We start from the raw sequence: 23,036 nt of genomic DNA, 5'->3' as shown, positions 1-23,036 counted from the left end.
TTCCAGTTCTATCACTCGCCCAGCTGTGGAAACATAAGCAGGTTACTTTTCTGAGCCTGTTTATGTATTTGAAAACTTGAAGACTATACCTAACTTGGAGGTAGTTGTAAGGCTTAATTGATGTAATAAATTGGCATGATAACATGGCCAGGAAGCACTCAAAATGTGGCAGTTATAATTACAGTTTTAGTTTTTATTATCCCACTGTCATAGGGCCAGCTGTGTGTAGCTGTGGACAGGCTGTGTTTAACAACCAGCTGTCAAAATTCCTGGAAATTTACCGGCAGCTCTTGTGAGCTGATTGAAGCTAGTTCTAGCACATCACTGAAGGTGCCCAGACTCCCACCTGTCTTCCAGGCCTGTCTTCCTCTGACCTCCACACCTTCGCTTATTCTGTGCCCAGAGCAGAAGATTCCAGCCCATTCCTCACCTCCGATCTTATTCTTTCTATCCTTTCAAGGCCAACTGAATCCTCCTGCCCAGCGACACTGTCTTCTCTGCCTGGTTTCCCTCCTCCTTTCTCTCCATCTACAGGTTATAGTGGGAGCAGCCAGGTTTGTGCAATATGACCCTGTCTCTGTGGCTAGAGTCAACTGGATAAAGGGTAGGCATCTGACCCAAGTTAGCATGTGGGCCACAAACAAAGATTCTGGTTCCCTGCTGGTAAAAGCCATTTTGTGCAAAGCAGAGATGCTTGTCCGTTTTGAGGCAGAACGGAAAACAGATGGGCAGAGATGGACAATGGAGCCAAAGCCCTTTCCAGGTAGCCTTTGTACTCGGGCCTGCATCTGGCCTGACCCCAAGGCCCAGCTGCATCCCTGTCCCAAGGCTCCTTGGGACATTGCAGGATCACCTAAGAGCATCTCTTCAATTAATCTTTTGCACAAAATCCTGATCTTATGCTCTGCTTCTAGGAACCTGCTGTAAGGCATTCAATGTTCAATAAATGCTTGTCCTAATAACTTATTTTTCTGAGGCCAGCTTCAGGAGCGCTCTGTATCCAAAAGAGCCCCAGCAGATCCCCAAGTCTTCCCCGGCCAGCCCATCCTTCTCCTCTCTGAGTTTCTCCACACCGATTTACCCACATCCATCAAGCCATTTAGTGAGGGTCTCACTGGCTTTCTCTGTGGAAGATGGTCCCCTCAAAATGGTGGTCTTGGCCTTCAGAGATGGCCGGTTCCCACAGGCCCAGTTAATTAAACATAATCATCATAACCCAAACTTTAATTCCAAATTCTGGTAGTCCTGTTTGGTTTTTGTGTCTACTCCTAATACTGTCAACTGTGTGTGGGGTGGGGTGGGGTTTATGGTACAAACACAGGTGCCAAGGGAGGGCCACTCCTGTGGGTGGGGAGAGACATTCTCACAAAGGGGAGCAACACCTCCAAATTACCGTGTAGCCTGTGTGTGGCCTTTGTTTCCCCCACCCTCACTCCTGGGTGGGGGGAGGTAGGTCTTCTGGCAAAAGGATACATCCAACTTCCACCATGAGAGGGGGTCCATATTGTCAAGAACGAGAAGCCATTCACTCTGAAGGTGAGGGTCCAGGGCAGAAAAGGCCTTACTGATGCCTGTAGGCGGTGGGGAGCCAGTGGGGAGAGGAGTACAAACAGAAGTCTAGAGAGAAATGAGAAGATACCAACACAGAGGAGACTTCTTAGCACCCATGCAAGGTCAACTTGGCCCTGACTAAAAGGTCCGGCCAAGATCTATCCTGCCCAGCTGTGAAACACACGTGTTGATGTATGCAAAGCAAAGCACTAGGAACTTGCTTGTCCCTCCAGTAGAAGTTACCATCGTTGTCCTCATCACCATTATTTTTAATTCTTTCTGGCAGCAGCTTATGCTCACGTGTCTCTCCAGTAAGTGGAACAATCACAGGGTTGTGTGTGAAAGCCTGTACTCCACTGGCCTCAGTTTCCCCATTTCTAAAGCGAGAGCCTGGTCCAGATGTTCCCAGATGTTTCCTGCATCTCAATCTGATGTTCTCCAGTTCTATGGAGACACAGATTCAGAGGTTTGCCTTTCTTTGCTGGAGAGAAGCTGCTAGGGTTGAAAATGATATGTTGGATAAACCCAAGGCATGTGTATGAGAGGGATTATAATCAAAGAGCTCAGAGCTGAATCGTGGGTCTCTGCCTTTCTCCCCAACCGGCGCACAGGCGGCCACAGGCAGCCTCTGAAAAAAGCAGAGAGTGGCGGAGAGAGGGGGTGAGCCTCTCTGTGGGGTGGGCACCCTGCTTCAGTCCTTAGAGAAAGTGGAGCTGAGTAGAGTTTCCCTAGCCAGGAAAGGTGGCAGTAGATGACAGAGGACATTGGATAAAGGAGAGAAGTCAAGGACTCAGGTGTGTCTGTTGTTACTTGTGTGAACTTGGGAGAGCTACTTAACCCTCCCCGTGCCTGGGCCTCCTCATCTGAAAGTCGGACAAGGTAACACCTACCTGGGGGGGATGTGGGTGGGGAGCTGAGGATGAAAGTCGGGAGCATAAGGGAAGCCCAGAACATGGCCTGAGGTGTTCAAGGAATGGTTCCTGTAATTACTAGAGTTGCAGAAGGGAGTGGGGAAGGAAGAGCTGAGCCGGGATTCCCCAGGCCCTGTGGCTTCCCTGGCTGCCACTCCGTGGAAAAACCAGAAAAAAAAAACAAAAAAAAAAAAAAAACCAGGAAGTGAGTATGGTGTTCTTGCCTTCTCTGCTACTTAAACACCAGCTCTTCCTGCTCTGATCCCCAGAACCTGGCAGGTACTGACTTGGTACATTTTCCCTTGTGTCAGAGGGAGGTTTGACCCAGCTGAACAAGGGGCCGCCCCCAGTCCCTAGGCTGGCAATGGACATCTTGAGTCGTCTGGTCCGGTTTCCTGGTGTGGGAGTCCTCCCACTTGGAGGCACAGGGCAACTCAGGCAAGAGGCCTGAGAAACCACGTTCGCAGTGGGCCTGTTGGAAGGGAAGGCCGCCCTGTGCCCTGTGCCATCACACACGCCTGTTTCTCAAATCCACGTGAGAAGCTGCTGAGGTGAAGAAAACATTAACATTTGTTCAAAAGTGACCTCGCACTCATCTTTTTGACAACGAGGATGTTCTCGATCACGGAAAAGAATGTCTGCCCTCACACTGATAAGAACGACCATTTGTGGAGAAGCCACAGTACCTGCCCTTGTGCTCAGTCTTTCTTTCCCTGCGTCTTCCCAACAGCCCCACGAGGAGGCAATCATATCCATTTCACAAGGGACGAAGTGACACTTCAATAAAGTTGCTGTCACTTGCCCAAAGTTACAGGCCTGCTGAGTGTCGGCAGTTCCAAACAAGGCCTTATGATTCCAAAGGCCCTCAAGATTCTTTTTGAAGGTTCTGTTTGAAGGACAGGGATGCACTTGGCATTTCTTGTTCTTTCATTCTGAATGAAGTTGGGAAACGTTCTCCTTTCTTTCAGTGGGTCTAGCAGCTGCTTGCACATCTCCCTTCTTTTGCTGGTGGCCCATCTCAGGCTCTCCTGCAGGGGGCTTTGCCTCCTGAAGGCACTCCCAGAAGCTGAAATCTGCCTGGTTGATCCCAGCTGAGCAAGGCGCGCCGCCCATCCCAGCCTCTTTGGCCCCAGCCCAGCCCAGGAGCTACTACTCTGGGTCTCTTCCCCCCGGCCCCCGACGACCCCCAACCTCCTGGAGATCTCCCCGCGGTGCCCCGAAACTCCGTTTATTCCCGGGAAGGCGGGGTGCGGTTGTCTTCCTCGCGCGGATGTAGCGAGGGGGTTTGGCAAAGTAGTGCAGACCGCCCGGGACGAATGCAAGTCTGCAGCCTGAGTCGCCGTCCGCCCAGCTGCCTGCGTGGGGGGGCCGGCGCTCCTCCCCCACTCCCACCCCCCACCCCCCCACCCCGCCCCGGCCCCGCCGCCCCGCCCCGAGGGCGGCTCCCGCCCGCGCCCTGCCCACCGCGTCCGAACGGGCGCACAGCCCCCGCTCCGCCGCCCGGAACCAGCTGAGCACAGCTGGACCCTGCAGCCGTCGTCCCCAGCGCCTCCGCAGCAGGTAAGGGATGGGGGCGGCCACGGCCCCGGCCCCGGCCCCGGACGTCTTGGGGATCCCGGGCATCTGGGTCCTTCTCTCTCCCCTCTAGGTCGGAGCTCGTCCCGGCAGCGGGGCATCGCTGGAGAAGGGCTTCCTCCCTCACCCTGCTGGTCTCCCCAGGGAACCAAGAAGGGTTGGGTTAGGGGGGGGCTAGGGCCGGGGAGGAGGGGGGCCGGGCCTCCACCTACAGGCCCCGCTGTGCTGCAAGCACCTGAGCTAACCTTGACCCCGCCCCCGCGGGTGAGGGACCTGGGCTCGGGGTCACCCCGGCGCTCGGGCACTCGGTGTATCCGACCCGGGCTTGCAGGTGGCCGCGCGTCTGCGGTTTGGGCGGTGGCTCCGCCGGAGAGTGTGCTCGGCGGAACCTCGACTCCAAGGTAACAATGCCTTCGCCTGCTCTCCCCGGGCGACGAGGAGCCCTCCGCCTCCTTCCTCTTTTTGGGCCCAGGTCTGTTAGAAACTTCTTCCTTGTACTCGCCGTCTGAAATCTGCTTGCAGTTGTTAACCTGACGGTGCCTTGTCCTCCTCGGCCCTGCAATGTACGCTGGTTTCTCTGACTCACACGGAAAACTTCGTTCAGAGTTGAAGACAGTGATTGGAGTCTCCCTTTCTCCCTGGGTCCCCATCTCTTCTGGGGGCTGATCACCACCCAGAATCTGGTCACAGCAGTGTCCCCCTGGCCCAGTGCAGGCCGGCTGCTCTGGGCAGTTGTCAAGGGCAAGTTTTTGGAAGGCACGGGGGAGACTTTGGGTGGGGAGGGGCCATTGGTTTCCTTTGTGGCCCTCTATGTGCCCAGGCATACACTCTTTATCCCGCCTTTATACCTTCCACAGAGCAGAGAGGGCATCTTTAAAACAGCCAGAACTCCAAAGAGCCAAAGGCATTCAAGGGCTATTCTGGGGGTGACTCCGGCTTTGTGGAAGTGGGGGCCCTGGGGAGGAGCCTGTGGTTTTGTTTGGCTCCTGGAGACTTTTCAAACACTTAATCCTGTAGGTCCTGTTCTCCCAGGACCACATTTCTGACCAGGGCACCGGGACCTCTTGCTGCACCCCTTTGCAGTGACCATAGCTTGCTGGAGTGTCGCCTCAACCCCATTCCACAGCTGAGACAACCGCAGGGCCCAGAAAGTTTGTGATGGGCTCACAGTCACACGGTGACAAAAGGGCAGGGCTAGGACCCAGTTCCAGTTGGCCTTTAAGCTGAGTGCTTTCTAGCTGGTGGAGCTTTTCACTCTTTCTTGAGTGTTCCATTCATTAAGACATCCTCTCCCCTCCCCATCCCCACACTTGGGGGTGCTGGTTGGTGTTTCTAGGGGATGTTAAGGGGAAGAGGCTTGGGCCTCTGAGAGAAGGAAGGGTGGGATGGGGGGGGACAGGCAGCATCCAACTCCCTTGAAATTCCACTTTCCTTTCTGAGGCCTTGCTATTTATAAATGCCAGGAAAATTGTAAACAGCCGGGGAGCTTGGGTTGGCACCCGGGGGCAGTTACACAGCAGCAAAGAAGGTTTCCGTGTGAATCAGGGAAGGGAACTTTACGCCAGAATTTTCCATAGTTGTTTTTTTTTGTTTTTTTGTTTTTTTGTTTTTTACGAACTAACACGAACCTAGGAAAGCAGGCAGCTCCCGGGAGCTGTGGGGGGGGGCGGGGGGAGGAGGGGGTTTGCCTCTCATGGCATTTCCTTCCTGCCCTCCTTCCTCAATTCAACACTTTTCTGGGCCTGTGTCCTATACCTTGCCCTGTGAAGGCCCAAGACCCTCGAGGAGGACAAAGCTCTCTGTCCTCAAGATACTTCTCATCCATAGTGGTTGACACAATCATGTGATACCGAGAGTTATTTCAGTCCATAAAGGGGCGACTAAGAATGTTTGGGCGACCCAGGCCTCAGAAACCAGTAACAGGTTCCCAGGAGTTAAAGGAGTCGAGGGAAAAGACATTCTAAGAAACAGGAATAGCTTGTGCAAAGGTACTGAGGTTTCTTGAGCCATCCATGGCTAGAATAGCAGTGAAGGAAGGGTGCAGCTGTGGGGGTTGAGACTGTAAATAAAGATTGTAAACTAAGGGTTTGGACTTTATCCTGAAGGCAATGAGGAGCTGAGAAAGGTTTTCGACCACAGCAATTGATAAAAACTCTCACTGATCTGGTTGTTGATGTAGGGGATGCACTGGAAGGGGCAAACTGGAGGCAGGGGGAGCCTGAAGAGGCTGTTGCATGGTCCAGGGTAAAGACAGTGCAGGTCTGAACCAGAGCAGTGGCCACCATGACAGATCAGAGTTGCAGATTCTGGAAACCCAGCTGAAGGTGGGGTTTGGGAGTGGAGCTGCAGCCTTGGTTCTTCGGAGTGACCTGTGGCAACGCCTGGCTCTTTGGACCTCAGTTTCCTCATCTGTAAAATGGGGGGGGGAGGTGGCGTTGGTTGGCATGATAATAATAATACACATTTTAGTGTACCAGCCGCTGGAACATTAATTACTTCCTTGATTCCTCGCAACTGTTCCTCTTAGGTACTACTGTTTCCCCCTTTTACAGATGAGGTACCCGAGCCTAAAGAATGTGTCTCGAGTTTCGTTGTTAAAGATAATGGGCGCCAGGATTCTGGAGTTCTGACTACAGAGCTCTTAATCCCTGCACTCATTGTTATCCTGAAGTTTCCTTGTAGTCCTGACATAATGAGCACTGCTGGGGGCTTCGCCGTGGCTGTGACAAGGGATCTGGGTCAGTGCACACAGCTTGGGGCGCTCAGCCCTGCAGCAGAGAGGCCTGAAGAACCTCCCGGTACCGTTTGGAAATTCATCCTTTTCTGTACTATCAACAGGACTCCAGAGCATAGGTCAGTCTCCCTTCCGTTTCAGGGAATCAAGGCTCTGAGAGAACACAAGATCACTTGTCCTAGGTCACTCGGTGAGTTGGGGTCCCAGCCAGGGCCATCTCCCCTTTGGCAGAAGCAAGCAGGGAAAAGCAGATCCCAGGAATTATGCATTTTGGCGGGGAGGGAAAGGGAGAGACCAGCGTTTAGGCAGCTGGGGTATGTTAAACAAAAATACCTCCTCCCTTTCAACTCAGTGAGCTTGTGTCATATTTCAGCCTGATGTGGTTTGTGAATTTGTAGACCACAGGCAGGCTGGGTTCCTGCTGCTCTCTGGCTTCCCCTTCCCTGTCCCCTTCCCCCACTCATGCTCCCCTACCATAGGCCTGCTCTCCCCTGTCCTGCCCGAGACCACATCAACAATTTGAGGGCAGGGCAGAGAAAACCAGCAGGCGTGGTGAGCGAGGCTGGGCAGCAGAAGGCCTGGACTTGGGTCCTGGTTTTGTCGCTGGCAAAGTACTGAGTGACTTGTGCCCCCGTGTCCACCTTGTGCTAGAGGGGCGGGCAGGATAACATCAAGCTTTCCTGGCTCTGATGGGCTCTGAGTCAGAAGGCTTTGTGCTCAGTGCACAAACGTGCACCTCCAAGTGAGCCCATAGCCTATTATGTTTAACCTACTCCAGTGCTAGCTGGGGATCCAGCTGTTCATGAATTTGGTCTTCGCGGACTGAATTGGTTGCCCCGTATTGCAGATAAGGAAGTTGAGGCCGAAGATTCATTTAAGTATCTTATTCCCTGTTCTACAAGCAATAAGAATCATGGCCACCGTATGGAGCATGCTTGCTGTGTTCACTGTCTTGTTTAATCTTTTAACAGCCCTATTGTGGAGGAGATACTGACTCCATTTCACAGATGAGGAAACTGAGGCTCAGCCTAGAGAGATGAAATGATTTACCTTCTTTTCCTTGAGCCTCACAATAGCCCTGGGGTTGTCATGATGGGCTCCACTTTGTAGATAAGGAAAGTGAAGTGTGGAGACGTGAGCTCCCAGGGGCCACGTGGCCATCTAGCCTCCTTCCCGGCCTCCCCATCCTCGTCCCTCCTGTCCTCCCTCAGAGAGACCCTCTGCACCTCTTTCACCCAATGCTCAGATTAAGGGATAACAGCATCCCAGACGCTGGCTCTTCCGCAGGGGGCTCCAGAAATGGTTTCAGTCGTAGATTCTCTCCAGGAACTTCGCTGAAGGGGCCACGCCAGTGGGGGTGGATTTATTTATTCCGCTAAATTCACTTAAGCAAATAGTGCTATTACTTTCCCGCCTCTACAAGGATAACATCTGGGTCTGGCTTATTTACCAGGCATGGGAGAGACGGTATATGTGAGCCTTCCGGGTGGGGTCCGACCCTTACTGTAAGCGCCACGGCGAGGCTGGGCCCTCAGTGGACACAGTAAACACTAGTTAACTTTTTGGGAGTGGCGAAGTGGGATGGGCGGTATACCCATAGGAAACGGGGTGTTTCTTCCAAGGACTTCCCCTCCCTTCTTTTTCTAATTATAATGAATACTTATGATAGGAAATTTAGAAAATAAAAAAAAAGAACTGTCCATAATTCTGCCAATGTGAGATAATCACTGCTAACATTTGGGGGCATTTCCTTCCCGATATTTTCAGCACTTTTTTTTTTTTTTAGCCCTACGTAATGGTGGTCATACCACATTTATAATTTTTCTATTCTGACTTCTTTTTTTTTCTTCAGCATTGCGACAGACATATTTTCTCATGTTATTGAGGACTGTAAATTTAATTTGTAAAAGAGTTTGAGAAGTAGTCTCTACCTAAGTAGAGAAATGCGTGTTTATTTAAAATCTTTTATTCCAATAGTCTGGGGGATTGAAGAAATGAAATAATGTATTTGATTTGCAAAAAAAAAAAAAAAAGTTTTAATTATTATTATTTTTTTAATGTTTATTTATTTATTTTGAAAGAGAGAGAGAGACAGTGTGTGTGTGCAAGCAGGGGAGGGGCAGAGAGAGAGGGAGAGAGAGAGAGAATCCCTAGCAGGCTCCGCACTGTCAGCCCAGAGTGCAACATGGGGCTTGTTTTCACCAATGGTGACATCATGACCTGAGCCGAAATCAAGAGTCAGACCCTTAACCGACTGAGCCACCCGTGCACCCCAGAGACAGAAATTGATTGTCGTAAAGCACACAGCCAAAATGAGTTCAGTTGTTAAACCCAATGCCTGGGAAGATTAAACAACCTGACCATGGCCAGACCCCTAGTTTTCCTTGGCAGTGTCTTCTTGGGAAAGTCATTTCCCTCTCTGACTGGTCTCCCCCCAGTGGGAAATGGAGAATGGCACCTTCTCTGGTTCTTCTGGTTCTACCTCTCTGCCAGTTGAAGGTTTGATATCATGACCCAATGGCAGGTCTTGGTCTGTCGATTGTGCTTCCCAAATAGGGTGCTTTTTGAGCTCCCTGGTGCAGAGGGTAGGTCAGAGACTTAATCCTCTGACATGAAGAGAGATGTCTTTAAACCCTTTCTTTCAGGGCGCTGGGGTGGCTCAGTCGGTTAAGCGGCCGACTTCGGCTCAGGTCATGATCTCACGGTCCGTGAGTTCGAGCCCTGCGTCGGGCTCTGTGCTGACAGCTCAGAGCCTGGAGCCTGCTTCGGATTCTGTGTCTCCCTCTCTCTGACCCTCCCCCATTCATGCTCTGTTTCTTCTGTCTCAAAAATAAATAAACGTTAAAAAATAAATAAATAAACCCTTTCTTTCCTCAAGGAAAGGGTTGTATTAACAATAATGTATGTGGACACGAAAGATGTTCTAGCAGATCTCAAGCTTATTGTGAACACGAATCACCTGGGGATTTTGTGAAAATGCAGATTCTGGTTCGTTAGGTCTGGGGTGGGGCCTGAGGCTCTGCGTTTCTCGTAGGATCCCAGGTAGCGCAGAAGTTGCTACAGAGTTAACACTTTGCTGAGTAAGATTCTAAATCCCGTATTAAGAGCCCAGACTAGAGCCTAAATCTTTGAGATTCTTCCTACCCATAGTATTTGCCTCCCTCTTCTGTTCCCAACATGGAGCCAGACGGTTTAGTCCACAGCTATGAGTTTCTAGAATCTGAACAGTCCTTGACATATTTTGCTGCCTAATTGCAGAGCGAGGTAGGGGCCTTCTTTAGGAAAGAGCGACTCAGCAGGAAACCATCTGAACCAGGAGAAACACAGCTGAAGGACCTAGCATTTGTCTTAAACATTTCCAGCAGAAGTTTTTATACTTAAGATTATAGACATTCTTCTCTCATGTCTGTAGGCTGCAAACCACAGCCTCTGGGAGGCCCCAGCCTGTTTTTGTATGCCTCTGAGCTAAGAATGGTTTTTACATTGTAAAAGTTTGTTAAAAAAAAAAAAAAAGACACCCTGAAAACCCAAACAAAACAAAACTCAAACCTAAAACCAAACAAGGAAGAATATACAACAGACAAGGTATGTGGCCTGCAAAGCGGAACATATTTACTAACATATTTACAGTAAAAATTTGCTAACCCCTGATCTAGAGTAACCAAAGCTTTATTTTATTTATTTATTTTTTTTGTATGCATGAGGCCAAGCCTTAATGCTTGAAATTTAGCAAGACCAAGATGCCTGGAGGCAGCCTGACTTTGTGGGAACTGCACAGACATCTTGTGTGACCCTCAGCCCATGGTTTCACCTCTCTGAGCTTGTATCCTTCCTTCACAAAATAGGAACCATGATACCTGCCTGGCCGAGTATCATGGGGATGAGACATGAATGTATGTAAAGAGTCTGATACTTGGTAGGTGCACGGAAAATAACTGTTGTCATTGGGGTGGCCATTTGAACCCTTCTGGGATTACTAGACAGATATCATGTTTCTCCCACCAAATCTGAAACAGTCCTCCCAATATGCCGGGAGCAGTCTTTTAGGAGAAAAACACCTCTGGCTTCAGCTCCCCCTGCCCCCCCCCAAACCCCACCCCCAGGGCCGAAAGCTCCTCTTTAGCCACCTTAGACAAATGGGCTTCCTGGTGACTTACAATTTCACTAATAGTGAACTGTCTACACGAAGGTCAGCCTTTCCTGGGGTGGGCAGCTCTAACCTTCTGTGCCTTCTCCCTCTCTGAGATATAATTGAGCACAGGCGCCCCCAGGGCCCCAGGCTGGGATGGTGAGTGCTGGAAAGAAACATCTCTCTTTATGGCTCCCTCTGGAGCATGTGGGCGGTGGACTAGAGTCAGTGGTTTGTGGACCTTGTTTTTAAGTTGCTGTAGCCTTAAGGTCCAGAACGGAAAATAGTCTAATTTGGAGCTCGCTGGAGTTAATTCTAAACCCAGCCAAATTTGCAACCCTGGGGCTCCCAGTGTCCCCAGCCTGGGAAAGAGTGTAATGCTCTTTTTGCCCATAGATGGCAGCACCTGTACTCTCAGCATCTGTGAACGTGTGCATGTGCATGAGTATATGTCTACGCACGTGTGCACACGTGTGTATATGCACATAGCTTCTTCCTTCGGTGACTCTTGAGCTATGGTGGCCTCGGCCTTAGGCTAGGTACTCGGATCCATGGGAGCAGATCTTAGTCTAACGGGGAAGGCTGACTTGGAAAGGGACCGTAAGTAATACAGTGTGGCAAGGAAGAGTAGAGGCCTGTGGGAGCTCCAAGGAGCTCACCCTCACGGGGGAGGGGAGGTTACAGCAGACTTCCTGGAGGAAAGCTGGGCTTGATCATGAGCGGAAGAAGAAGTGATGAACAGGGATGGAAGAGGGTTCTAGAACAGAGGAGACTCTGTGTGAAGATTACAAGAGGACTCGGGGCAGAGTGCGGCTTCGCCTGGCTGGAGCTTGGAGGGGTGTGGGTGGAAGACAGGAACTAAAGAGGCTGAAGCTCAGGGGACTGGCAGCGACAGATCATGAAGGGCATTGAAAAATTCGCTGAGGATCTTGGACTTGATCGGGGGGTGGGGGGCTCTAAGAGAACCATGGAAGAGTCTGAGCAGAGGAGTGGCGTGGTCTGGGCTTGCACCGTAGGGGAGAGAGGAGGTGGGGGGACCGGTCGGGAAGCAAGCACTGTAGTCACCCAGATGAGAGAGTGGTGGTGGCGCCTGGACCAGGATGTTGGCGGTGGGGGTGGGGACAAGACGATGCATCTGAGTAGAGCCGGCAGGACAGGGCCGGGCGAGGTGGTGTGGGAGGCATGAGTGCCAGAGCAGGGGAGGTTGAGGAGGGTGCTGCCCTGGGGTCTGGCCTGGCCCAGCATGTGGATGGTGGATGGTGGTGCTATTGCTGAGATGGGGAGCACCAGGGGGAGGAGCAAGTTACATTCAGGAACAAACGTAGCACCACCAGTGAGGGTGAGGGTGTGTAGAAGAAAAGGGGGAGTGGATTTCGAAGGCTTATCCTCACACAGAATGAACAGAAAGTGAGAGGTCAGTAGTCATTTGCAGGAACACAGCCCAACCCAGCTCTGCTTTGATCGATCCATGTGGATGGAACCAGGCACCTTCAGGTGGAACTCTCTGAGGAAGGCCACAGAGGTGGCACTGTGGGGCCCCGAGAAGCACCCAGCCTCTTTTTCGGATGCCCTGCCTTGCTTATGTCTGCTGCTCACAATGCAGAAATACACCAGGAATGCCTGGGCCGTTGGCCGTCAGCTGAGAACAGGGCTCATTTGTGTCTTAATCCCTGGAGCCTGTAGGGCGCCCCACTGCATTTGGGATCTTGGACTCTGTCCTTGGCTTGGAGCAGCTGGTTTGGGCCGAGAAATTTTCCAGGGCAGGCGGGAGCCAGGTTGCTTAGCTGCCCCCCTGAATGTAGATGCCTGGGGCTCTGGGGCGTTGGGGAAGGGTGAAGATCCAGTTTGTCCCTGAAAGGCGGGGGCCCAAAGGGCTGGGCTGCACCATCCACTGTGGGGCCAATCTTGGCTGGTCCTTTGTTCAGTCTTCTAGCACATATACTCACTGCTTTTGCTGTTTGCCAGCTCATGTGCGGGGCTTGAAAGACCAAGCTGTCTGGCAGGGCTCACAGCCTGGTGGGAGAGAAAGACCTATTGCCAGATAATGATAATATGGTCTTACAATAGTAGACCACGTAAACAGCTTGGGTTCCCAAGTTGCACAAGTACAGAATGAGAAAAATATAATTTCTAAAAAAAGGCTTAGGGATTTAATTAAGTATCAGAGTAAACCTATGTACCGTACAAAACCCTTGACGTATTCTATCTCATTTAATCCTTATGATAGCCTATGGAATAAGTTCTGACCTAATCCTTCTTTTTACAGAGAAGAAATCTGAGACTCAGGGTGAAGTAACCTGATCAAGTTACACAGTTAGTTAAATGAGGGGTCATTTTGTCTAACTCCAGAATCCTGAACCACAGCTCTGACATTGACCCTAAGCAGAATTCAGACATGCCCTGGGGTTTGCCTACATGCAGATGGCATTTTAGGTTGGATTAACAGAGGCATGATATCTGGAATGATGGAGGTGAGAGTCTGCTTGCCCTGCCCTGGAGAGAGCTTGCCTGAATGTCAAATTCTGGGTCTTGTGCTGGCAGTAGGCACAAGGTTCATTTGGAGCTGACTGGGGAAGGTGAGGAGAGAGGGAACCAGACACCTCATCTCAGGAAAAGCTGGAGGAAAGGGGGTATAAGACCTGGGGGGCCCAAGATCACTCTCTTTGTCTCTAAGGAGCCATTGGGAAACAGGGTGACAGACCTCTTCTGGGTAATCCGAGCAGATAGAGCTCGGACCAGCAGGTCAAAGCCATAGGGAGAGAGACTTTAGCTCATCCTAACAACAGTTCTTTCAACCAGCCAAACTCTTCAACAGATGGTCTTACGGCCTTGGCAGGAAGTGAGTTCCCCGTTGCTTGAGCTGTGCAAGTAGGGGCTGTGTGATTGTGGGTGGGGGGTTCTGGGGATGAGTAGAAGTATCAGATGTGGATTTGACCAGATGACCTGGAGCACCTGACCTTGAGATTCTTGGCCCCTTGTTTACAGGTCGTGCTGATAACCCCCCTTGTACATCAGTGCTTCTGCCGTGGTCCCAGCACCTCTGCCGGGAGCAGCCGTCTTCCCCCTCACAGCCCTGCAAGGTAGGTACAGCAGTGCAGACACCCCTGAGTCCTCCTAAGCCCAGCTCTGGCTGCCCAGGGGAGTCTGGAGGGGACAGTGGAAGCAGCCGCTGCTCACCACAGTGGATTCAAAGCGAGTCCCTGAGGTTTCTCTGGTAAAGCTCGGAGCACATTTCTGCCCATTGCCTCATTTGCTCCTCACCGGCGAGGGCGGGATCCTGTGGGGAAGAGACAAGGAAGGGCTGGGCTGGGCGCCGGGGCGCCTGGGCCCTATCCCGGCTGTGCTACTTCTCACAGTGTGGCTGAAGGAAAGTCGCTTTCCCTCTCAGGGCCTCTGTCAGCTCTTCCGTAAGAGGGTGGATTCCCTGGAGGTACAGGAATTCTCCCCGGAGGCTTTGGAGAGGTGAGAACATGCGGGGGCGTGGCTGCCAAGCCTCCAGCCTGTTGACCGTAAGAGGCCGACGCAAGCTGTGTGAGTCACAGGGCAGGTGGATGAGTCATCCCCACCTGGGACAGCTGGCAGGGTGGGGCCCACCTGACTATCAGATTCACTGACCCTCCCCTCCCCCCTCCCCCCCCCCCCCCCCCCCCGCCCCCTGCCCCAGGAGGCTGCCATGCAGAGTTCTGGGCTGGAAGCAAGAGACCCACTTCATGACCCAGCTTGGGCCTCCGTTTCTCCCCCCATAAAATGGGTGTATTGGTCTCCCACCCACCCACCTAACAAGGTTGTCATGAGGACTGTAGAAGCTTATAGATGCTAACGAGCTTTGTGAACTGTGAAATGGGAAGGATCACGGCTAGGGGGAAAGCCCAGCTTCCAATGCGGCAGGAGAGGTGAATTTCCAATAGCAACGGTCTGGAGAGCCTGGAAAACACCCGTCCAGCTCATGACATCACCCTTGGTGGCCAAAAGGAGAAGGGGCTGAATGACTCCAGGGTTTACTCATCTGCTGTGACCCAACTGGCTTTGGGGGGGGGTGCAGGGACAGTCGTCACTGCTGTTCCTCTTTCCCAGAGCTTAGATACAACTGCCTTTTGATGGTCTCCTGAATGCTTTGTCCACGAAGCCTGGGATTGCTACAAGGCCTGCTAGGCCCAGAGATGGGACTTGGCTCACTTCAGCTGCACCTTAAGGGTTCTGCAGACGAAGGGCCAGCCCTGAGTCTGCCCAGAAAGGAGGGATCTGGGGCCTGTCTTGGTTCCGATGCTTCCGCTCTTGAAACTGAGGCCTGACAGCTCCCAAAACTGAATTGCCCCGAGTGATCTGTCACCAAAAAGAGTGTCAGGCCATGCCAGTGCCTTTGGCAACAGTGACAGAGGGACCTGTCTCCTGCTCTCCCCACTTCTGCAGACCGAGCAGGGCCAGACCGGCTCAGGCCCAGCTGCGTACCTGTTAACTAAGAGCTTTGCTACCCTGCCCCCTTCACTGCTGTCCCCTGGCAGTGTGCCCCTGCCTCATGCCCCCCTCTGCTGAACTCTGGTTCAGCCAGGGTGGCCCCAGTGACCTCCTACTTGTCAAAATCCGGTGGCACTTCTTCAGGTCTCCCCGTACCACCTCTCTGGTTACCTTCTTCTGGAAGCACTCCCTGCTTGTTGCTCCTGGGAGGCTGCCCCGCTCAGTTTATCTCCCTACTTCTCTGATCTTCTTAGTCGGGGCCCAGTTTTCCTGCATCCAATGTTCACCCGGATTCTAACCACCTTCTGGTCTTGAGTTACGCATATAGGTTCATTTGTTCATTCACTCATTCATTCAACCGTGTGTGTGTCGACAGATGCTTGGCCCGGAACTGGTGTTGGAGAATCAGCAAAGAACAAGATTTTCCCATCCCTCATGGGCCGTACCGTCTTGGGTCTGATAGTCAGCCGTTACACACGTAACAGATCCAGCCTTTCTTCAGCTGAGGAGGAAGTGACAGGGGTTATGAGAGCGCATGGAGTTGGTGGGCGTGGTGGCATCTTGTCCGGACACATGACTGAGGCCTCCCCGAGAAAGCCCAGACCTGGACAGGGGGCCGCAGGTGGCTGCGTGAGCAGGGGAGGGAGCCCCCAGGCAGAGGGAATAGCGTTTGCATGTGGAGTCATTGAGGAACTGGAAGAAAGCCTGGCTGCAGAAGGAACTGGAGGCCAGGCAGCATCTGGGCATGCAGGCCCTCAAGGGCCAGAGTTTGGACTTTATCCTAAACCGCTGGGGCGCCACTGAAAGTTTTAAAGCAGGAGAGAGGACCTGCCCAGATTGCATGATTAGAAGGAGCCCTCGAAAGAGCTGGCTCCAGTTCCCACTCTGATGCGTCCTGAGGGTGTAATTTTTGTCTCTTCCACAGCGTGGTGTCCTGACCCTGTGCCTCAGTCAAGGCTTTGAGGCTTGGTGTTGGTCTGTCCTGGGAAATGTGCCCTTTTCAGCATTCTCTCTGCTCTTTGCAACTTTTCATTTACCCAGCCAACCCTTGCTGAGCTTCTGTGCTGCAGAGGGGAGGTGAATCGGACCCCACCCTGCACTTGGAGACCCAGATTTGCGGCGGCTGAGGCCCGGAGTGCACTGGGAGAAATGCCAGGGCCTCCAGGAGCCAGAGAGGGCTTCTCCTACTCTGTGCCAGGCACCGGGCTGAGGGGGCACTTGGACATTCTGGGCAAGGGACTCGCGTGGGCAACGGCCACCTGGAGCCACTGTGCGTAGGGACTAGTGAGCCGTGTAGCTAAAGCAGGAATGTGGGGCTGAGGTGGGGAGTGGCCGGAGGTGCAGGGTCTCCGTCCTCTGGATGCCAGGGAGACGTGGACAGGTTTTGAGCTGAGGAGTGATTTGAACATTGGGATTTGAGAGCAGGTGAGAGGTGGGGAGGAGGGCAGGCGGGAGGGGCAACATCGTAAACTGGTCGGAGAGAATGAGTGTCACTGGGCAAAGCCTTGTCACTCCCACGGTAAAACACTCTTCCCCTCTTTGTCCCCTGCCTTTGTTGGGTTATATCCCCGTTGGTCGGCACTCCTGAGCCGCCGGCACCCATCTCACTGCGGCACCGAGTGTGGTTACATCCTGGGCTCCGGAGGCAACGGGTCTGAGCCTGAAACATCACTCTGGCCCCGACTTGCTAGTCACATCTCTTAATCCCTCAGCCCCAGTTTACTCCTCTGTGAGATGGGGAAAGGGGGTTGTTGAGGATTAACTGAGTGGGGAGTAAAGTTCCAAGCATATGGCTGGTGCACGCTGACAGCCTCTGTTATCTTTCCTTCCCTGTCGGTTGATAACAGCCCCATCCATGTTGTAATCTGCCCCTTGGGGGGTCCTGTGTGGCCACAAATCTGTAATCATCCCACCAGCATCTTTATCTTATGGCTGAGGAATTTGGGGCCCAGAGAGAGATAGTGACTCATCTAAGGTCACCCAGCCTTTCAGTGACAGGGCAAAGACCTGTTCATTTCTCCCTTTTGCAATTCTCCTTTTTTTTTAAATGCTGAGAATTGAAAAAAGTTCCCAAGTCAACTGGAGAAGAGGCAACAATGGGATGGGCATTTGGGTGGGTAGGGGGTCTCCCAGATAGTTCCAGGGAGTATCCTGACTAGGAGGGCCCTAAGAAAATCCTCCAACCACCCTAGTTACGTTTGGGGAAATTGAGGCCCAGAGAGAGGTAGTGGCTTGCTCGGGGCCCCCAGAGTAGGGAGCAGAGAAGGGGTCACAAGGGCCACTGCCAGGAATCAGCAGGAGTTGGGTGGGCTCTTCTCCCTAACCCACTGCCTCTTGTTTAAGAAAGTGAATTAAAGCATGAAACAATGGTTTCCTGAGGAAGTTTTGGGTTTTAATGTGCCAATGTGTCAAGGACCATTTCCGGAACTACGTGTGCCCATGTGATGCCTGTGGAGTTGGGCCTGGCACAGCTATTTCAGACTAAGCCACGGGGTCCTATTTATAGGCCTGCGCGATTAGGTCGATGTGGTCGGGAGAGGCTCGCCTACCCTCTGCCCGGCCCGGCGATGGCCGAGGAAGAGGCCCTTGGGGGAGACTCTGACCCATGGGTGAGTGGCAAGGGATCTGGGGTGGTCCCCGAAGCCTGCTCAGAGGAGGGGCTCCAGGTAGGCCTCAGGGGAAGTCCTACTCCTGACCCCCCGTGTCAGCGGCCAGCCAGGCCCTCTGCAGAGATGACACCAGCTCTGATCCTGTTCTCCCTCCTGCCTGGGAGCGGGCCAGGACTCCTGGCACTCGGGCCCTTTCCCCAGCCATGCCCCTTGAGTGTTTGCCTTGCTCTGTGTGGGTCACACCTCCCAGCCTTTGCCTTTGCTGTTCCCTCCTCCTGACTTGCCTGGTGGTTCCCAGCTCCCGGAGACAAACCTCCCTTCGTTCTTCAAGGCTCTGCACAAACGTTCCTCCTCCTTGTCTGGTTAGGCCCTGGGTGCTCCCTGCCTTGTGCTCCCACTGCCCAGAGCCATTTGAGTGACTACCCAAGTTCCTGTGTGCTCCCCACGGGGCCGGGAGGTCCTGAAACAAGGCCTGACACAGAAAGGAGAGACGCGTTTGTAGCTGAGAACCTACCATGGCCTTTCACCTTATTTTTGTTGAGATGTGAACTGCATGCCAACACATGCAGGAGGTATGCTTTACAGGGGTGTAGGAGTGAGAGCAAGACTTCAGAGTTAGATAGCCCTAGATCCAGACCCTGCCCTGTACTTCCTAACTATGTGACCTGGGACTGAACCCCTCTGAGCCTTAGTTTCCCTGCCTGTAAAATGGGCATGATGCTAGCCATGGGTTTTGGGGAAGCATTACATAAGAAAAAGCTTACAAAAACTTATCATGTTGTGGGGTCCATAATAAGCTTCTACGTGCAGTAGTAGGTGCTATTTCCAGGTGGGGAAACTGAGGCTCAGAGCAGGGAAGTGCCTTCTGTAGGGTCCCACACAAGTCAGTGGCCAGTAGGAGAGACCAAGTCTTTGTGGGGTCCTGGTCTCTACCTCCACCCTGTGTTCTTCTCTCCTCCCTCTCTTAGCCTCCTGGGCTTATTCTGTTCCGCACATCAGGGGAGGCTTTGTTTGGGGATTGTTTTTCCTAAGAAGTTTCCTCTGTGGTGCCACAGGATGACTCAGACCCCTGAGTCACCAGGAGGCTGAGGGCCAGGGAGGAGGAGGGAAACAGAGAAAGGACAGGGAAGGGGGCCCCAATTTCAGCCCTGGCTTCCCCACTGCTTGATTGACTGGGTCTGACAAGTCCCCTCTCCCGCCTGTGAAAGAAGATGCTGGGCTTTGATGAGTGGCTCCCAGTCCAGGCTAAGTCTCAGAATCCCAGGTGCCTGGGCCCCACCCTGACCTACACACCCAGAGGCTGGGCGTGGGGCCTGGGAATCCACGGGTTCTGGAGCTCCCTAAGGGATTCTGCTGCACACCTGGGCTGCAGAGGTGTTTGGGAACCTCCCCGTTCAAGGCTATTCCCGGCTGGGCCTCAGAGAGGTTGCTTAGCCTCTGTGACCGTCTGTACTCACTTTTTTGCTGCACATTTTGGCAGAATGGTGCATAGGAAGTGCATGAGCTTTAAAAAGAACAACAATAACAACAACAGCAGCAGCAGCAGCTTTTTGGAAGTATAATTCCTGCAAGTTGTCAAAGTAATTTACATACACATAACTCACATAACTCACCTGTTCTAATGAATTCAGTGAGTTCTAGTAAATTTACAGAGCTCGGTCACCAGCACCACAATGCAGTCGGACAGTATTTTCATCACCCCTGATCATCCCTAAGTGATGCCTGTCTCCACACCCACCCCACTAGCCCACCACTGACCTACTTTCTGTCCCTTTGAGTGCCCAGACGTGTGTGCCCCTCCAGGTTCACTCTTTCTAGCTATGTGACCTCATGCAGATTACTGCCCCTCTCTGAGCCTTGGATGTCTCCTCCACAGGAGAGGGGATAATCCTATCCTTCTTGTAGCTTATTGTTTGAATTTCGCTAATGTGGTGGAATGTCTGATGCATCGTGGGAGCCAGACATGTGGGAGCCTGGCACGCAGTATACAGGGGGCAGTACAGGTACCTGGGTGTGCTTATAACAGTGTTCACAAACATTGTATTGACTCACTTTGTGCCACGTGCTGGGCTTAGCATTTTAAATGCATGATCTCTTTTCATGCCCGCCACAACTCTTACTAGGTGAGCGTTCGTATCATTTTTATTTCATAGCCAAAGTTACTGAGGCACCGACTATGGAGGTAACTTCTCTCAGTCAAATAGGCAACAGTCGGAAGGGCTGGGAGTCTGGCCTCCTTAATCATTACACTAGAGATGGGAATCGCGGAGTGGGGGACACCATTCACGGACTTAGCGCAAGGTTTGTGGCACACACTTTCAAGGGACAGGACCTGGTGTTTCGAAAGCTGGTATGTAGAGCAGAGGGCATCAGACAACTGTGTGACCTGGTGTATGGAGCATGATGTAAGGTGTAAGTGACATGGGACGCAGCGCATGGAACGCGCATCAGGGGGCGCACGCAGGACAAGGTATGAGGACCACAGGTCTGGTATGCGGCACAGAGAACATGGTGTACAGGGTGCTGGGACATAGGGCTTGAGACGTAGCAATGGAGCAGGCTCCCGGGTCACGGAGGGACCCTTTCCGTGTCAGTGCCTGGGGCTCCGGCACGAAGCAGCAGGAGCCAATTGTGTCTTCTCACAAAGGCCTGTCTGTTTTTTGCCTCCTCCTTCCTGTCTCTTTGGATGCCAGAGAGTGGGAGTGTCCGGGAGGAGTGGGGCCCAGGGTACCCCCTACCACCCTGTGAGCTCAGACAGGGGTCAAGGCCTGGGACCAAGTCCCCGGCTCAGAAAGAGCCTGCCGGGCCCCCGCTTCTTTCAGAGGCAGCTGTGAGCACCAACGTTGGCTGGGCCAGACCCCAGTGATTTTCCTCTAAGCCACCCTCCCTCCTGCTCCCCCCTCTGGCTGCCGCTGCTGGCTGCAAGCACGTCTGCATTCCGGGGACTTAGGAGAGAGCACGCACAGCTGCTGGGGCTGAGAAGCAGATAGCCACCAGCTGCTGTGGGAGGGCAAGGAGAGGCTGCAGGTGCCTGGAGGGCGGCTCCAGGCTAGCACTTCCCGAGCCCCCTGGCGCCTGGCGCTCACCGCCTTATCTTGTCTGGTCTGCACTGGAGCCCCAAAAGCCTGATGAGGAGCCCGAGGCTCCGAGAGGCAAGGTCACACAGAGGCAGAGGCAGAGCTGAGGCTAGACCCCAGCTCTTCTAGAGGCCGGAAATTGGCATCTAGAGGCACGTTTAGGTGGCCCAGAGAGTGTTGCTGGAGGAGTCAGTGGGTGACGAGGCTGAAAGAGCATGGAGGGCCTGAAAGGCCACGCTTGGGGGTCCTGACTTCCAGTCCGCGCTGGGGGCCATGGAAGGGTCTTGAGTAAGCAGTGATGCGATCTCTATGGATAATGGCAGCGAGGAAGCTGGTTGTAGTGGTTCCCGAGGACAGATGGAGACCCTGACCTAGCACAGTCCTGGGATGTGAGGTTGGGAAGTAGGGTGTGGGGTTGTGAGGCACAGAGTGTGTAGGGTGGAGCACGTCAGCTCTGGCTTCAGCCCTCCTGTCGTGTCTTGGTGGGATGACTGTGGTTAGGCCACAGTGTCACCGAGGGTTCCCCGAGCCCCCGGAGGGACAGATGCCTGCAGGGTGATGCTGGTCACTGGGCAGGTGCCTGGATGCAGGTGAAGCCCGGAGAGAAGACAGCACCCATTCCGGAGCCCGACTGTGCCGGCCATTGGGTAGTATGTGCTGAATCTTGTTTAATTCTTCCAGCTGGTTGTGATTATTTTCTGGGCCGGAAAAGGAACAAAAGCATTCCACTATTATACCTCTGCTTATGTTTAAGAGGGGAGAGTACTTAAAAAAAAAAAAACCCACAAAACTATTACAATTAAAAGGATTAGTAGCAATAGGGGCGCCTGGGTGGCTTGGTCGGTTAAGCGTCCGACTTCAGCTCAGGTCATGATCTCATGGTCCGTGGGTTCAAGCCCCGCGTCGGGCTCTGTGCTGACAGCTCAGAGCCTGGAGCCTGCTTCGGATTCTGTGTCTCCCTCTCTCTCTGCCCTTCCCCTGTTCATGCTCTGTCTCTGTCTGTCTCAAAAATAAATAAACATTAAAAGGATTAGTAGCAATAAAAAATATCTTTGCATCTCTGGAAGTTCTATGGTGGGTAAAAGTTTGAGCTAAATTGCAAAGAATCTCTCATCATGCTATGGGCTTAGGAATTTTTCCATAACTGACTTTGACTAGGATCAGGTTTTGGCAAGCCTGTGAGATCATCTGACCACTCTGTACTCAAGGACATAGGCTCAGAGAGGTTGAGTCACTTGCTCAGGGTCACCAGATAATGAGTGATAGGACTGGGATCAGATGGTGACTCCAGAGCCCTTGTTCTTTCTGGTGAGGGCAGACTAGAAAAGAGGGCAGGGTGTCATGAGGAGAGATTCATGGCGGCTGGAAGGCAAGGTGGGCTCTTTAGGTGCTGGCTGGAGGCCCTCTCCTGAGATGCCTCCCCATCCCTGGCATCAGCAACCATTCTGGGTCTCTGGGCCTTGGCTGGGCCCCCCAGCCCTCTCCTGTTTTGCATGGAAGGACACAGAGGTAGAGGTCGAGGGTGGATATGCGGCCGGTGAGCTGTGTGTATACAGGGCCTGGACATGGGCCGGGAGTTTGTCTTTGGATGTTACAGTTATTGAACACCTGCTGCATGCCAAGCCTGGTGCCAGGGGCTCCTTCAATCCTCCCAGACACTTTACAGGGTAGGAATCATCACCCCATTTTATAGAGGAGGAAACTGAAGCACTGAAGAAAGGCCACGTTCCCAAGTGCCCTTGTGGTGGGGATCTGGGCTGTTCAGACTCACACTGCTCTGTTCAATATGAGGTTGTACAGTCTTCACCCTGCTGGTCATTCTTGGTGTCCTGAGCTCATGAGGGCTTGGCCTCCGCTCACGGACTCTGTCATCTCTCCTCTGCCCCACACCTGCCGCATTTGTGTTTCTTGAGAGTTCTGCCTGCAGGATGTAGACTGATACCCAGGTGGATAGGCTCGTGCTTCTTGCCTGAGCCCAGCGTGCGGAAGTCTTGG

The 23,036-nt window shown here is 52.9% G+C and overlaps 1 protein-coding gene across 2 annotated transcripts in view; it reads left to right on the top strand.

Annotated features, from left to right (window-relative positions):
- Positions 1 to 3,893: 3,893 nt before the first annotated feature.
- The window catches only part of GSN (gelsolin), a 53,118-nt gene continuing 33,975 nt past the window's right edge, over positions 3,894 to 23,036 (top strand). Inside the window, exons 1-2 of one of the 2 annotated variants that reach the window (XM_027035000.2) lie at positions 3,894 to 4,022; positions 13,886 to 13,980. Coding sequence is in view for 1 of the 2 variants with exons in the window: in XM_027034999.2 (XP_026890800.2) it covers positions 17,923 to 17,964 (42 nt within the window). In the remaining variant the exon portion in view is untranslated. Of the gene's footprint in view, positions 4,023 to 13,885; positions 13,981 to 17,839; positions 17,965 to 23,036 lie in introns of those variants that run through there. The other variant, XM_027034999.2, reaches the window with a different exon arrangement.

Source organism: Acinonyx jubatus, chromosome D4 (genome assembly GCF_027475565.1).
Source record: "Acinonyx jubatus isolate Ajub_Pintada_27869175 chromosome D4, VMU_Ajub_asm_v1.0, whole genome shotgun sequence".
Lineage (NCBI taxonomy): Eukaryota > Metazoa > Chordata > Mammalia > Carnivora > Felidae > Acinonyx > Acinonyx jubatus.
The sequence above is the reverse complement of the archived record's forward strand: the minus strand, read 5'-3'. Positions and strand labels throughout refer to the sequence as shown.